The sequence below is a fragment of the Haliotis asinina genome, chromosome 9 (genome assembly GCF_037392515.1).
Source record: "Haliotis asinina isolate JCU_RB_2024 chromosome 9, JCU_Hal_asi_v2, whole genome shotgun sequence".
NCBI lineage: Eukaryota > Metazoa > Mollusca > Gastropoda > Lepetellida > Haliotidae > Haliotis > Haliotis asinina.
This window is the reverse complement of record NC_090288.1, coordinates 31,041,963-31,059,331: the sequence shown is the minus strand read 5'-3', so window position 1 is coordinate 31,059,331 and position 17,369 is coordinate 31,041,963. Positions and strand designations below refer to the sequence as shown.

General features: G+C 39.6%; 2 protein-coding genes across 3 annotated transcripts in view; one reads left to right on the top strand and one right to left on the bottom strand.

Annotated features, from left to right (window-relative positions):
• Positions 1-482: 482 nt before the first annotated feature.
• LOC137295533 (dihydrolipoyl dehydrogenase, mitochondrial-like) lies at positions 483-14,272 on the bottom strand. The gene is made up of 13 exons (XM_067826915.1): positions 14,150-14,272; positions 12,085-12,148; positions 11,634-11,713; positions 9,976-10,114; positions 8,708-8,808; positions 8,219-8,362; positions 5,637-5,738; positions 5,091-5,312; positions 4,389-4,587; positions 2,663-2,790; positions 2,188-2,325; positions 1,533-1,622; positions 483-1,222 (listed from the first exon to the last, which is right to left on the bottom strand). The coding sequence occupies exons 1-13, from the start codon at positions 14,189-14,191 to the stop codon at positions 1,157-1,159; spliced, it is 1,515 nt and encodes a 504-aa protein (XP_067683016.1). The 5' UTR covers positions 14,192-14,272; the 3' UTR covers positions 483-1,156.
• Positions 14,273-16,385: 2,113 nt separating this feature from the next.
• The window catches only part of LOC137296153 (early endosome antigen 1-like), a 37,847-nt gene continuing 36,863 nt past the window's right edge, over positions 16,386-17,369 (top strand). Inside the window, exons 1-2 of one of the 2 annotated variants that reach the window (XM_067827853.1) lie at positions 16,386-16,499; positions 17,215-17,319. In XM_067827853.1, coding sequence (XP_067683954.1) covers positions 16,449-16,499; positions 17,215-17,319 — 156 coding nt within the window. In that variant the 5' untranslated portion in view covers positions 16,386-16,448. The remainder of the gene's footprint in view (positions 16,500-17,214; positions 17,320-17,369) is intronic. The other variant, XM_067827855.1, reaches the window with a different exon arrangement.

Below are 17,369 nucleotides of genomic sequence, written 5' to 3'. Positions count from 1 at the left end.
CATTAATTTACATCACATTTCTTTGACGTTTTCTTTTGGTTTAATACATATATCTTTTATTGACTGATTCCTGGTTAACTGTTATAGTTTTATCTTGGAATCACAATGAAAAACTGTGGGAAATTGAACTCAGGTCTTCTGGTAACTAGCAAACATGTTAACCACCAGGGAACACTAACAGTCAATCAATGGCATATCTCCAGAGAACATCAACGCTTAACATGGTGGAAAAGTTGGTATTGTTCCACCAGGATATGTACATTTGCATTGTTGCCATGACAGCTATTCATACACACAATAATTATTTCTGTGAGGATGGGTAGTATTTCATCTTTACTACTTCTCTCTACCATTTATTTTTATAAACAAAAAGATACTTTATATGTATTGTGTTGGGCAAGAACTTAATAACAAAGTTTCAAAGAAATGCGAAACCATATGTTATGAGATATTTGGTCCCCAAAATAGCAACAACACAAAACTACTGTTAAATATTTTTAATTTTTCACATACAATTTTTTTACAATTTGTACAGGTAAATTTCCGCATATTGTAGCAGAATGTGTAAAATTTGATAGCACTTTCCTACACTGGCACTAGATGGCCAGTCACATATAACAAAAAACCCTAACAATACTCTCTGTTGGCCATTGAATCAGATGTAATCCCTTCAAAACATCTTGAGATCTCCTGTAGCTGAATGTCAAAGGTTGCTGAAAACACATGTCTATTCACATGGAAGCAAAAAATATATGTTCAGGTCCACATTAGCTGAAAATACATGTCCAGGGCTACTGAATTTACATGTTCCGGGCCATGTTGTGGAAAATAGACATTCTGATATAAGCTGCTCAAAATACAAGCTCAGGTCCCTGGACAAGCAATTCTAAAGCAGTTGAAATGTTCAGCTGCCCTGCCTATAGCATATGAAACTCTGTTCCTTGTCTGATGTCATTAACAACATGTTTTTGACATCTTATCTCCAGGTCGTATGGTGACAGCTGCAGTTGATGTTAGACGTTACCTACGTAGATTCTAGCCGTGAGATTCCAATAACACATTGAAACATATGCAGCACTCCTGCACAACTTGAACATATATCCACTGAAGACACACATACTCTGTCAAATGCACTTTATACACATACTGTCTGCCATTAAAAGTTGATGGGTTTTCCACAATATGCAGCCAAGTTAGCTTCCCTGAACGCTTCAGAAACAGTCTGAAATACAAAAATATATCAGCAATGTAGAAGACGTGATACATCAGCAATATGGCAATGAGATGATTTCAGCATTGGCCACAATAGGTATTATTAGTTAATGAATAAGACAAACAGATTTGACATAAGATCAAAGACACTACACTTCTCTGAAAAACAAATTGCTGGTGTTAAAAACATGCCGGATTGGACAGATGCTTTCACTGTAATAGTAGTCTGGTATTTTCATTTCTTACAGAAGGGAACAGTTTGATATACTGTTAGTATACTATGATATGATTTTATGTTTCCCCTGAATGACATAACTCACCGGATGTGCGTGACAAACTCGAGCTATATCTTCACATGATGCTCCATATTCCATTGCAAATGCTGCCTCATTGATCAACTCTCCTGCAACCTGCAACAGGAAACACACATTTCAAACACACATTGAGGCTGCAATATCAATGTTACTAGCAGCTTCACAACACTAAATCTCAACTGGATTCATAGCATACAGTTAAAAATGTCTGCCAAAACAGATACTAAAGAAAAGTTGCTGTCAGCATGGGTAAAAAATGATATTGAGAACTCACACAAAACACTATAATTTAATGCAGTGAACTATATGTCATCATGGATGTTTAAAGAGCCAAAAAAGGATTTTTAGGGGATACAATGGCAAAGAAAAAGTTGGAAGATAAAATCATGGATAACACTCTACTTTGTCAGATGAGTAAACACTTATTAATATTATTAAAGGAAATACTCTGTTTTGATACTTCATCATGTACACACAATTTTTTCCCCATGGCTGCTGTAGGGGCCATATTGAAAGTAGATATGTACCTGAGTAACAAATTTAGATGGTATCATGGTGAGAACACATTATAACTAAGAATAAATTCACTCAAGAGTTCTAAAAAGTTATGAAAAGTCATTAGATAGAAATTCTGTACAAGGCCAGGTCCATGTTGACTTACTGAGCCGATGAAGTGAACTCCCAGCAGTCTGTCAGTGCTTTTATCTGCCAGAACCTTAACAAGTCCATCTGTGTCCTGGTTACACTTGGCACGACTGTTGGCGAGCAGTGGGAAGGTGCCGATCTTGTAATCAACACCCTGCAACAACCATTTTTATGTGTGATATTTGTGGCAGTAGATGCTCTTCTAAATATATTTGTAGAAGTTTTCAGCAGAAGCAGGTAGTGGAACTCGAGTAAAACAACATCAAATGCTGTCTTGGTCAAAAGTGACCTTCAGTTGCAATCAGAAGCTAAAGTTTTCCAAAATGGTTTTGTTCTGGGGTCAGAGTTAACTGCCCCTTGCTGTATACACAAACATGGCAAGCTTCATCATTGAAGAATTTTCTGGATGTGTTAATTTTAAGTTTTCTACGAGAAAGATTTGAGGGCTTTTTTACCAAATGTGGCCTTTAGGTATGCTATGTGGGACTCACCTCCTCCTTGAGCTGTTCCTCTGTCTTGCCCACCCAGGCCACTTCAGGGTGTGTGTAGATGACGGATGGAACACAGTTATAGTCTATGTGTACAGCTCCTCCCAAGATACCCTCCACACAGATAATACCTAAAACAGTGTTTACAATAACATCATGTCAGTTCTAACTACACCGACTACTGTAAATCATGAAATTAATGTGAGCATTTTATTAATGTGAAAAATACAGCTGTACTCTTCGGGCATTACTATAATGATGCATTTCAGTCTGACCATGAGCACTTATTTCAGTGACACTAATTGATATGCTTTGAACATATTCATCAGCAAATTATATAACAATAGCGGAAGTGTTGACCCTACACACAACTTCAATACAGGTCACTTCCTCTTTACAGGTATCTCAAGTCACATGTAATTACCACTGGTTACAATCACTGGTCATTGTTTAAAGTAACTCAAGCACATCAGCAGACCAGACATTCTGCAAAGTTTATAATGTTGTCATAAGCCAAGTAGTATCAAGCAATCATGTGATCAAACATGGCAGTGTAATCAAAACACTGTCAGCTCATTTGAATTTATTGCTTAACAAACTCAATTCAGGCTATTTGGTAAATAACAAGCATGAAAAGAAAAAAAACATTCAGGGTGTCACATTTTACCATCAATACAAATTCCTGGGTTCAAATTAATTTTGTGACACATTTTACACAAGACCCTATCACTCGCTTCAAGTTCATGATGCATATATTTCATGATTTACAGTATATGGTAAGCATCAATACAGCCCAGCCTGACACAAGTTGTAATGAAATACACTACACGTTACTTCATATACACATGTAAACTTTCGGCTCTGGTTTCACAGGACAGTAGATAGAGACAGACTCGTGAAGGTTTTCAGCAACCCTTTGCCATAAAAGTTGACTATGTTTGTCATAAGAGGTGACTAATGGGATCGGGTGGTCAGGCTCGCTGACTTGGTTGACACGTTATCGGTTCCCAATTGTGCAGATCGATGCTCTTGTTGTTGATCACTGGATTGTCTGGTCCACACACGATTATTTACATACCAAAGCCATATAGCTGGAATATTGCTGAGTGCATCGTAAAACTAAATTCACTCACTCACTCAGAGAGAGACAGTATATCAAATGGACTATTACAGTAGCAAATGGAATGCTGAGACATCCACTGCAGATGTTATCAGAAAACGGTTTATTTCAAATACGTAACAGGTGTGAGCTGGTGATTATGTTTCTACGCTTTTATAGCAATGTTCCAGTAATTCGGGACACCAGAAATGGGCTTCACACATTGTATGCATCACATATGTGGGGAATCAACCCTGGGTGTTCAGCATGATGAGCGAACGCTTTAACCACTAGGCTACCCCACTGCGAGTATATGTTCATACAGGACCACCACCATATGACAGCCTGCCGTTGTACGAGTGTTGTTGGCACTGAAGAGTGCATAGTGTTGGCCATCTAGACTTTCCCCAGTTTTCAGTGTTATTTCTTCATGCCATACAGCTGACAGCAATACTGTTCTGACCTTTCCACAAGACATAATCTATAGACCTACTCAAGAAAACTCATCTTAAACAGACACTAAGGAATTTGATTGCAACCAAATATATATCTGCAACAATAGTACAACGAATCTGTCTTAGTCATGTACTACCATGGACTTGCTCATCAACCAAAACATGGAAACCTTACCCTCATCTTCTGCCTTGTGAGCCAGCATAGGTCCATGTATGCAGTCTCCGATGGCATAGATGCTAGGCACCGAGGTCTGGAAGCGAGAGTTGACCGGAATACGTCCTCTGCTGTCCAACTGGATGCCAAGATTGTCCAGCCCAAGGCCCTGAGTGTAGGGGCGTCGTCCAATACAGACCAGTAGTGTGTCACACTCCAGCTGCAAAACAGAGTGAGTGAGTGAGTGAGTGAGTGAGTGAGTGAGTGAGCGAGCGAGCGAGACTGGAGACTTGACCACTAGACTACCCCATTGCACCTGAATATGAACGAATGAAAAAACATGGACGAACAAACAAACAACAAATGAATTTCCTGACATCCCACACAGTATTCCATTTGCACAGATTAAAATTACCATGTTACCATTGTCTTCTTAAAACAGTTTGGGAAATTGGTTGTACACACATTTTACCCTGATTCAACTAAAGGAGATGGAAACCTGTAATTGAAAACAATGTCTCTGCTTTGTGCATAAGTTATTATACATGAGCTATGAGCACATTCCATAGAGGCTAATGAGTCATGTACATAGTTATATTCAAATGTAATTAGCACTGTTCAGATCTCTAGGATTCACAAATATCTGTCATTTGAACACATGTGCTGAGGTGTACACAAGGTACTGCTGCCATGGTTACTTTTCCGTTTGTATCATCAACTTGCCTCCTGAGTCTTGCCATCCTTGGCTCCCTCGACACTGACTGTGATCTTCCCACCAGACTTGGTGGCACCGGTCACCTTGGTGTTCAACATGAACTTCATACCCTGCTTGGTGAGGATTCTCTGAAAGGTCTTTGAGATCTCCATGTCGATACCCAGACCCCCGACATGTCCTAGGAACTCCACACAGGTCACCTGTGCTCCCAATCGCTGCCACACAGAACCCTGAAATACAAGCAGTCTAGATACTATGTGTGTGCTGTGAGATACCTAGGAACTCCACATAAGTCAACTGTGCTATTAATTGCTGTCACACAGACCCTTGGAATAAAACCAATCTAGATACTACATGTGTGCTGTGAATGGGTACGGTATTGTGTAGGAACTCTTGGCATACTATGGGCATACTATTCAGCACCTAGTGGAATCAAGAAAAGGTTATTTCAGCGACCCAAACATCCAGTATGGGACCTGATTGCCTGATGCCATCGCCTTCCAAAGCAATAGAACACATAACACATAACTGTTTCAAAGTGCTGCATCTCTTACCAGTTCAACTCCAATAACACCAGCTCCAATGAGGACCAGTTTCTCAGGGACTTTCTTGAGTGAAAGGGCACCTGTTGATGACACGATCTGCTCTTCATCAATCTTAAAGATAAAAAAAAGAATCATTCAGTTATTACAAATATAATGAAAAAAGGAAATCTTAATAACACCTGGGATCGTGTTATCAAACATTACTATCATGAATCTTGTATTTGAACTCAAAACATGGATATCTGGAACACATAAGGATTGCACATAACAAGATCGTCACATTTACAAGACTTACTTAAAAGTGGAAACGCACAACTTACAATGTTTTACCAATGTTTCAGTAAAACGTAAATAAGAAGTCACAGATGGATGGTGTCTTCACACTTAAGTCACCAAGATTGTAGTTCTGCTATAAAATCTGATACACAGATTAAATCACTGTTCCACAAATTACAAAATGCAATGTTTTTCACAATTTTGTCACTTTCTGAATTTCCTTTCAGTCCAGAAAATTCCAAATTGACCATCATTTTGCACTCATGTTTTTGACAAGCAAAACCTGACGCGACCTTCTACTAGGTTTTGTTAGACTCAGTGGTGGAGTGTAACGAATAACACTGAGACTAAGTTTACTTAGACTGTTCTGCCTTCTTTCTGGAGGCTGGCACCTGTGTGTGCTTAACCCCAGATAAAGATGGTGGATCTCCACTGCAGCAAATGGCTTTCCCTGAGAGTGGTCTGAACTCAGGGATTTATGGTGGCTGCTGCCCACTAAAGGCATGATGCAGTGCAGCCCTACAGATGGCAAATTTCCGCTTTCTTGTGCACAGGGTGGTAAGGGCGCTGAGGGAAGTTCAACGGGAAGTTGGGGCTGGCTTCCCCTTGCCCTGAAAAGGCTGCTGAAGAGTAGTAGACTTGCCCTTGCCTCAAGCCCTTTTTGCACACTGCAGAGTAGGTGGAGCAAGAGGGCATGAGGCTAGGGCAAGTCTGCTACTCCACAGTCCACTTAGCAGAAAGCTTTTCAGACCCACAACAATATGCAGAGACAAGAGCCGGGTGCCAAGCATGAGCTGTGGAGGGTTTCAGTTATTCAAGAGGAGAACGGCCTCCCCGACTACTGTCAGTGCCCAAGGAAACATGGTCGAACCAAACCCATCCTTTACGTCAGTGACAGAAGTGCTAGCCCAGAAGGATGTGACAGATCCCCACCCTGTCTCTGGTCCACTAGCTGCCTCAGAAGAGCAGAGAGTTAAACTAGTAAGTGAGTGAGTGAGTTTAGTTTTACGATGAACTCAGCAATATTCTAGCTATATGGTGGGGGTCTGTAAATAATCAAGTCTAGACCAGACAATCCAGTGACCAACAACATCAGCATCAATCTGCGCAACTGGGAACTGATGACATGTGTCAACTAAGTCAGCAAGCCTGACCACTCGATCCCGTTAGTCGCCTCTTACGACAAGCATAGTCGCCTTTTATGGCAAGCATGGGTTGCTGAAGGCCTTTTCTACCCCAGGACCTTCACGGGTCGAGAGTTAAACTGAGTGGACCATGCACTTCAGTTGCTGTACCGCATTCCTACATTGTTTCTCAAAGGAATGGTACATGGACTTCAACGTCTGGCTGTGGCAAGCCAGAGTGTGACCTGAGGAAACACTGAAGGTGACCGAAGCATAAATGCAATCGTCAACCACAGGTCGTTCAAACATGCCCTCCTCCACCATCAGGTATTGCTGGTTCAACTCTGGGAGATTGAACCTTGACTGAGTTGCCTAGGACGAGGGGTTAACAACCTCGCTAACCAGCAAAGGAAGTATGTACATGTGGGTTTTGGTGACCTTATTAGGAGCAAGTGCCGAAACTCCAACAGGTTGGTGCTTTCCGTACAGACAGCCACCTGAGGCAACACAGTGGCAAGACAGTTGTGCACCTGCTTCAGAGACAATCCGAGTGGGAACATGACATCTCCCGACCCCTCCCTATCCTCATCACCCTCCATAGCCTCATCATCACATGCCTTGAGGACTGAATTCTCAGAACACTTGTAAGGTTGGATGTTTAATGCTGCACTCTGCAATATTCCAGCTATATGGTGGCGATATGTAAATAATAAAGTCTCATCATCCTCCCTAGCATCATCAGCACGTGTCTCGAGGACTGAAATCTGTTTCCAGAGTAGACTCAAAGGGTGTGAACGAGGAAGCTGTAGAAAGAGAAAAAGGGTAGAGAAAAGCCATGGTGGCCGAACTGACCGACCTGTGGTTCAAAACCGAACCAAGGTGCTCAGACCCCAAGGAAGACCCTGATAAATCAGGGTTCCAGATAAGCCCAGCATGACTTGAGGATGTCAAGGCATATGTCCTAATTGCTTAGATGAATGGCCATGCTGTTGATAACTGGTTTGTCGGGTCCAGACTCAATTGTTTACAGACCGCCGCCATACAACTTGAAAATTGCTGACTGCAGAATAAATTTCACAAATACAATCAATTAACATCCAGTCAGTAGGCTCTGAAGGTTTCCCACAACATACAACAGCCAGATATTTCCTGAAGGTGTTAATTGCATGTTGCCAAGTTACATGATCGTACCTCTATGCCTGGGAATGGTGTGACCTCTGACCCGGTTGCAATGAGAATGTTCTTGGTGGCAACCTTCTCCTCTGTGCCATCACTCTTCACAACCGTCACCTCGTTAGGCCCAGTCACTTTGCCAAAACCACGAAACTGGGTCACCTGAAATACAAATACCCACACAATTGTCAATATTTACTACACATGATCAATCAAACATTAGCCTAAGTTGGTCCCAGCAATGTAGCTGCCACTAAATTCTGCATTCACACAGAGTCAGCAAGGAGAATAGGTTTACACAGCTTTTAGCAATACTCCAGTGATATCACAGCAAGATGAAATACTGGTATAGAATCAGCAAATATACTCAAATATCTCAAAATATCTAATCTAAATTAGATTGTTTTGTGTTATTTTGAAAAATGGCCACAATCAAAGTTCACACAATATATTTTTTTAAATTTACCAAAACGCATTCAGCTTTGACTGACCACCTGATTCCCTTACCTTGTTCTTGTTAAAGAGATGTGCAATGCCACTAGTGAGAGCCTTTACTGCGTTAGACTTAACAGACATCATTTTCTCCAGGTTCAGACGGATTCCATCAACTGTTTTGACAAGTGTACAACTTCAGGTTCCAATGATCATGCCATTGTTATCATTAGGACACTCATATCAACAATGTGTTCAAGATTGTTTCACTATCTCTGGGCCAAGTCATTCTCTTCCCACAGAGGTTACTTGCCATATCTTCCTACAAACCGCTGTTCTAATACTGCCCTTTCAAAGTGCGAGTGCTCAAGATTTGTGATTGGTTTCAGTCAGATTTAGCTGTGCATTCAGTGACATTGTTTCCAAAGTGATCATTTGTAAGTTGGTATGCAGCAGGAAAACTAGAACCTCTTTTCCAGCTTGATGTGCAAATGGTTCTTCTAGACATAGCTCATTCTCCATCGCTCTCTTTGACAATGGACTAGCTAGATTCAAGTTGAATCTAAGTCGATGCAACTCATGTTCTGATTATACAGAAAGAAGGGAGATAATTTGTGTTGTGATTTTTTGCTGCTGGGGGACTTTATGAGAACCAGTAAAATAATTTTGTATTGCAACTGTGGTTAGTAGGAAGATATGACATGTAACCTCAGTGGGAAGAGAATGTGGGACAGTTATGCATGTGTGTTCTTGCTTGATTCATACACATATCATAGTTTTAGTGGACTGAAATGCCACCCAGACGTTTAACACAGATGCCCCTGTTAGACATATCATACTGACTCTGCGCTGACATGTGCCTGTTTTAACCTCTTAAGTGTAAAGTCTTTTGGTATGACACAACCAAGGCATTAAATCACAAACCATCCACTCAGTGAGCAGAAGTCAAAATAAAGAAGCTTTCAGTATAGACCATACCAAAAAACTGCTACATTTGTACAAAACTATTTTCAAATCATCATTAACAAATAGTCATTGCACAAAAAGAGAATACTAAACTCTGGCTGTAAATAATTGGATCCGGACCAGACAATCTAAGTATCAACTGCATGAACGTAAATCTACCCAAATGGAATATGATGATATGTCACAACCCTGTGAGAAGGCCTGACCACCCAATCCCATTAGTCGACTCTTACCATAAGCATACCTTATTGGAGATCAATTCTAATCCAGATCTTTGTGTTACATCAGATGTAACTGTTTTATGAGCAGGAACATTTAGCAGTTGTTTCAAGTCCTGAATAAACCTGCACTAAATAAGTCTACATCTAGTAACTTACACTCGATCCCTCTTCCTTCCAAGTCCTTGGTGTTGGCCATGGCGTAGAGGTGGGAGTTGTTCAGGAGAGCCTTGGATGGGATGCAGCCAACATTCAGACACGTGCCTCCATATGTCTCATTCTTCTCCACACATCCAGTCTACAATCAGAATTTCAGAGCAAAAATAAGTATACTCTAGCATCTTAATTTATACTAGTTCCAAGATCACAATCTACTGCATCTACACGAAGTATCCTGTTGATAGGTGGTTGCAATGATGTTATTTAAATACATAATTTTTACCATTAATATAATTTAAAGTGATAAAGGATATACAGTGGACTCTGTCAATGCCGGCACCACTTGGGACCAAATAAAAATGCCGGTTTTGACAAAGTGCTGGTATAGGCAGTTTGCCTCATGACGCCGACGCACAACGGAAGTCATACTGTCTCGTTAGCATTAACAGCATGTTTGATAAGGAACAAGGCAGTCTCAGAATGTAGTCATTTATTACACATTCAAATAATAACAGGTCCTGAAATCGGCAGGTTTTTACTTTGAGCTGCCATAAACCAATCATATGGCATGGTGTTGATCTTGTCAAATTTGTTGTTCTGCAGCACACGCTTAGCTTGATCATTCATGTTGATTTGAAACTTCTTAATGTATTCACCTCTCATCTTCAAAATATCAGACACTGTCTGTCTGCCGATTCCGTATGTTGATGCTAATGCTTTCTGTGTGGGTCAAGGCGTTTTATCAAAATCTTCTATCAGCTGCACTTTTTGTCGAAATGTCAACTCACATCTTGCACATTTTGCGGGCCGAGACATTTTGGCAATACTGACTGTTACACTACTGACATTGTACGATTTTACCTTAAATACCCTCTAATTACTCTATGTATGTGACACGTACCACTCACTAGTTAACAAGATACTGATTGGCACTTCCCGTTTCTGAATAATCTCGGGAAATGTGTTGTTACAGTGTTTACAGTCAAACTGCCCACTATTCATCACTCTATGTAAGGGACACGTATCACACACTAATTAACAAGACACTAATTGACACTTCCCATTTCTGAATAATCTCGGGCAGTAACCGCGAATTGTGTTGTTACATCATTTGAACCTAACTGCATCAAAGGGTTGCGCTGTCTTTCATGTGCCGTTTTTTACGGATTTGTTTTCATAACAAATTGTTCGTTGGGACTGAAAAACAATGCCGATATCCGAAGTAGACAGAAGCCGATGTTTACAGATGTTTCTATATGATAATTAAGAGCATTTCTGCTGGGACTGAAACTTTATGCCTTTGTACACAGAATGCTGATGCTTACAGAGGCCGATATTGCCAGAGTCCACTGTATTCATCTATTTCACACAAAAAATGTCAAATGTTTCCTACTAAAAGTACTTCTCATCGACAAACTCTGTCACTGCTTGCAACATCCAAGATTTTGTATGTGTTTTCCATGACGAGCCATACGTTTCCCTTCGATAATAGCGTTTGCAATGCAATTGTCCAAATCACTCGACCATGAAATTTAACTCGCTTTGCGATACATCCATATCTCTTTTGTTGCTTGTGAAATTGAGACTAAACCCTTTTCAAAGGTGCCTCTTACAGTTGCGAAACATGGACAGTAGGCAATGTATCAGCCTGTACAAACCTTCAGGCCAAGTTGAGCTGCCTTGACTGCTGCCACATATCCTCCTGGCCCTGACCCCACCACAACCAGGTCAAGTTCCTCTGGAAATGTAACAAGCAAACTAAGCTATTGCCCTGAACATAACAATGAGACAAACAATAGTTGCTATACTCGCATCTTAAATCATTCACCTTTATAGAATATACTTGCACTAAACAAAAACAATTTAAACATATTGCACCTGCTGTATAGTCATCCATGTTAATGTGACCTACAGTTTTGTAAAGTTTCTAAACAAAACAATACGAGGAATGATTATTTCTGGATAAATGACATAGGTGATACTTTGAAAATAGCAACATGCACTAGGTGCAAGCTGGTATATATGAAGTCATAAATACCAGTTTCAGAGGTTGCACTAGGGCAATTTCTATGTGTTTAAATCAACCACCAACATAAAATTATATTTTACCTCCAGAGGAATAATTTCTGGAATAGATAGCACCAAGGCATCGCCCTGTAGTGCTGGGATTACCCTGTAAAAGAAAGGTTAAATACACAGTGAAAATTAATTATCATAAATAAGAATGCACACAACTGTATCTCTTCATCCATAATGTCCAGAGTACCATTGTATAAAACAAGTACCAAGATAATGCTAAATAAAAAAAAGTGAAATGTTTCTTAGGCATTGGCACATCACTTTTATTTGTGCGCATAACAATTTTTACTGCCATTTTGAAAAAATAATTTTGACTTGGCTGTGTCCCAATCATCCATTTGTCCACTAAAAGAATGACTGTCTGTAAAAATGTGTGACTGAATCTACAACTCATTAACACATGCTAAACTTTCCAAACTGTGTATCTTAGAGAAAAACATGAAAATGTGTTCCTCCTTCATCACTATTTTTTCTATCAAAAATTAAAAATAGAAGTTATACCGCCCTCGTCACTTTTGAAAAAATGTGCCCTAGAAACTTTTAATATTTTTCATACAGCCTTATCATGATTCTGTGTTTAAGGTATAAGAGGTACATCACCTTAACGTTTAGATCACTTTGTTCAATGGAGTAAACAGAAGACCCTTACAAAAGGTTTCTTAACTTTATTTTTTGCTTTGCTAAAAACAGGCAACTTCTTTGACTTACATGTTTAAAAGATGCTGAATCAGATAAGGACAAACTTTATACATGAAAAACTTATTTATTCTGATGATGCAACGTTTCAATACAGATCCTTGTATAGTTGTCAAGCTTGCATCATACTTTGGCACATCATCCAAATAAAGAAACTGTTCATCCATAAAGTTTGTCAGGTGATCTGGGGGCTTTCCTGACATTTTAAATGTCATGGAGGTTAAATTATGAGTTGAGCTTTGTCCACAGGAGACACCATCTCATATCCTTTGGGCTGACATAACATACTTTTTCTTGAGATGTAAACATATTAAGGTGGAGCACAGATTTCATAATCCTACCTGTTATTCAAAGATGCTGAGATTCACCAAATTAAAACCATCAAACATGTCACATGAGTGAGTGTGTGAGTGAGTTGAGTTTTACGCCGCACTCAGCAATATTCCAGTTATATGGTGGCGGTCTGTTAATAACTGAGTCTGGACCAGACAATCTAGTGATCAACAACATGAGCATCGATGAGTGAGTGAGTGAGTTTAGTTTTACGCCGCACTCAGCAATATTCCAGCTATATGGCGGCGGTCTGTAAATAATCGAGTCTGGACCAGACAATCCAGTGATCAACATCATGAGCATCGATCTGCGCAATTGGGAACCGATGACATGTGTCAACCAAGTCAGCAAGCCTGACCACTCGATCCCGTTAGTCGCCTCTTACGACAAGCATAGTCGCCTTTTATGGCAAGCATGGGTTGCTGAAGGCCTATTCTACCCCGGGACCTTCACGGGTCATGAGCATCGATCTGCGCAATTGGGAACCGATGACATGTGTCAACCAAGTCAGCAAACCTGACCACCTGAACCTGTTAGTAGCCTCTTACGACAAGCATAGTCACCTTTTATGGCAAGCATGGGTTTCTGAAGGCCTGTTCTACCACAGAACCTTCACAGGTCACATGTAACATGACTAATGGTTAAAATGCATGTGTACACAGACTTTTTTAGGACAAAATATTATCACTATCATCTACGTTTTTAAACCTGATTTAATACAAATAAAGCATGGCGTGAAGGGATGATTTTGCAATATTCTTGTTTGAACTGTGGCCTATACAGAAATGCATCTGTCTATCTAATGCACACTAAAAATCATTCATCATTATCATTTATTTCTAATTAATGCTAAATCATATATTCGTCATCAATTCATGTTATAGGCACAACCAGCAGACTGATCAGATACTGGTCTTGCACGTCCTTCAAGATTTTCCGACACTGATGATATTACACATTATTAAATATTGAAGCGCAATGATTGATGCAACTAGGGTAAATAAATCTTTTCAGAGTAAGCCATTCTTCAGTGTTTGGTTGAATGATGCAGTGTGTCAAACTATACCCGCAACAGTAACGAAAATCGCGACACAGATGAGGCCAACATGACTTTGGGATGTTAGTTTGGTCCGAGAACGCTAGAGGGCGAAGCCTTGTAAAGTTCCGGTTTATCGAAAACACTATTCTTGACGACATACGTTTGAAAATAACGTCATCTGGATTCTCGAGTGAAATCGGTATTTGCAACTTGGCTTAAAATCGACAAACCACCGCAGGGTATCTTGGATATCTTTAACAGTGCGCCTATATGGTTTGTTTTGTTAAGTTATTTAGTTTAGTAAGCAAAACAATAGTGCAATACAGTGTACAGGATTTCATTCTCCAAAGTTATTTAGTTTAGTTTGGAAAATGAAATCCTGTACACTATATTGCGTGTATGAAACTCCCACAGAAAGAGAGGAAGTCCACAGGGCTGATAACTAAAAATGTCGTCGGCCCTGTATTAAATACAGGAAATTGAGGTATGGTGTTAAAAGAAAGTAATTAATGAATTACTTGTAGTGAGGTAAACTTAAACTTATGCTAAAGCAAATTTAATTTTAAAAAAACATGACATGGTGGTCACTCTTAATTCATTTAGTGTCACTGCCACCAGAAAAGAACATTATTCATTGTCTGAAAGCATCCTCTAGATCAGTCACATTTAGTGTTAGATAAATGGGTAGGTTGATCTGTAATCACGAACTATACAGACATCATCTAATTACGACAATTGTAAATTTCAATGACATGGTCAAATATATACCCTTGGAAAATGTATTGCCGCACAGGGTCGGCTATAAAATAAAGTTGTAAGCCCGTCAGTATATACAGTAGTTATGTGCATAGTCAGCACAATCAACACAATCAGTATCTCTATTCGGCTAATCTCGATATCGTAAATAACCACAAAACACATGGTGTAGTATCTGGTTTTCATTTGTGATCCCGTGCTATTGCTAGTTTAATGGTAAGGGACCGTTCATAATTTATCACCAGGGGTAGCGATGAGGATTTTCAGGGGTGGGTGGAGTCATTCATTTTGTCCACAGAATATAGGGTTGGGTGGTGTGGTGTGTGTGTGTGTGTGTGTGTGTGTGTGTGTGGGGGGGGGGGGGGGGGGGGGGGGTCACGTGTTTTGTACATTGAATGCGCTGGGGGGCTATTTGTTTTGTCCCAAGTATTGAATGGGGTGGGGGTTGGGGGGGTGGGGGCACAAGATTTGTACAGAAAAAAAATATAAAAATCCTCATCGCCCTCAACGGTTCCTAAAAGAGCGGGTTTTTTTCAATAGAAAATCATTATAAGATAACACATGGTTTGTACACTAATAAGCAGGTTAAAGGAATAAGTCCAAAGACAAACTGTTCCTAAGTCAAGTGTCGACTTCATAAAACACCAGACATTACGTAAATCTTTGCGATCCTGTACCACCTCGTGTTTCAGAAGACAGAAGTTACAATCTCAACAGTAAGAAGTTGCAAAAGATCAAGGGCAAAAAGTGAAAAAAAAAGATTGATGGGTAAGCGCTTGGAACGTACTGCCTGACACATTGGGTGATTTCGCATGAAGGACAAAAGATTTGTAAATTGTGTCTCCTTTTCGATCGTAACATCGGATCTACCAGATAAATCTTTCCCGTCTGAGGCGCAGCCAGTCTAAGTAAACTTTGTCTTAGACTGAGGCGCAGCTGTAGTGATATTTGGAAATGAAACTTCTTTCGAATGGAACTAAATTAGAAAATCGTGAAATTTAAGATCTGCTCAAAATTTCTTAAATAAATGTCATGGATTCACCACTTTCCTCCAACATGTAACAGGTTATGATGCCTTAGCTTTGAAAAGGGTCTATTCTGTTATTTCATTTTTCCCTCACAAGTTACGAAACCTGTCGACAATTTTGTTATCGTATAACAAACGTTGACTGCTATACTTTATACTTTGTAATCTATTACGATTATCATAGCTTATTATTTCTTTACTGGTCTAATTAACATTTTTTGTGAAATAGATAATGTTTAAATCATGTTTTTGAATTTTTAAAATTGTACAGAAAATGTCCTAAAGAAATGTTGATAGTGGTAAGTAGCATGCCATGTCACATTCATTTTTTTCCATACCTAACTGTTTCATTTCAAAATAAGGCCATGACGTTTTTATATTGTAAGGTCGTGGACCAACAGAATGTTTTCACTTTGTGTACAATGGTCTTTGGGAAATAGTATCTAACAATTTACCGGTAGATGGCGAAGGACCAAAACATCCGGTTTGTTTGAGGGAGGAAGTGGGCAGACACGGAGTTGCGTATATAACCCCGGCTTCAAAATGTCTGTCTTTAAACGATTGCGGGGAAAGAAAGACAGTAACACAGAGCAGGTGACCGTGGGGAGATGTTTAACTGATAAAGAAATCAGATTTGCATGATATGACATCGATAATACAATCATGTTAACAATCGTCAAACTTGGAAAGTTGACGTTCTCACTTCAAAAACAGGCCCAAATGAATTAAAGTGAAAATGATGCCACGCATTGCATGTACTCTGAAAAAAATCCAGTTTTTGTGCATAAGATCATGCATTAGTAACTTTATTCTGACTTAATTAAACAATAATATTAATAATGATGCATGTTACAATGCATGAGAGATGAAATACAATACAATTTTATACAATATCATGAATATGCTTGACTGGGCAGGGTTAGAAGGACATTTACAAAGTTGTTTACAGTCATGGGTGTACCTATTGTTGAGCCTCTGTTGTTTAGACTCTTACAGATTACTGTAGATTATGCCTGGTTGTGGTATGCTTATACCAATGAGCTTACGTATGTAGGCAGTAGCTATGCAAGACACTGCATCATGTAGAAGTTTCAGCTTTCTGTTCATATGAAAACACTTGAATTTTGATAAATAAAAACTTGCCTGAAATGTGTCATGTCACCTTCATAGTTAAAGAATGCGTCCAATTTCACTGAATGAACTAACAATGTTACTAACTGATACAAACGATGATATATTAAGGCGTTGGTATCACACTTTGATTGACCACTGAACAATGTCTATTTTCATGCATCTGATTCTCTTGTAGGATGCATCCCCAACCCTTGCCAGTCGCTTTTCCTTCCCCAGTTTCAATCGCACACCATCACAATCCCAAGCAGAAGCAGAACCTCCCACCATCGATGAAGCACAGGTATCCCATGACTCTCACAGAACAGCATAACCATGACAGGATTATCTTAT

Coding starts and splice junctions, on each gene's coding strand:
- LOC137295533 (XM_067826915.1), bottom strand. CDS start 14,191: ATGTTGGCCTCATCTGTGTCGCGATTTTCGTTACTGTTGCGG. Junction 12,149..14,149: donor GATTTTCGTTACTGTTGCGG/GTATAGTTTGAC, acceptor TTTCTTTTACAG/GGTAATCCCAGCACTACAGG. Junction 5,313..5,636: donor GTGTTATTGGAGTTGAACTG/GTAAGAGATGCA, acceptor CTTGTATTTCAG/GGTTCTGTGTGGCAGCGATT.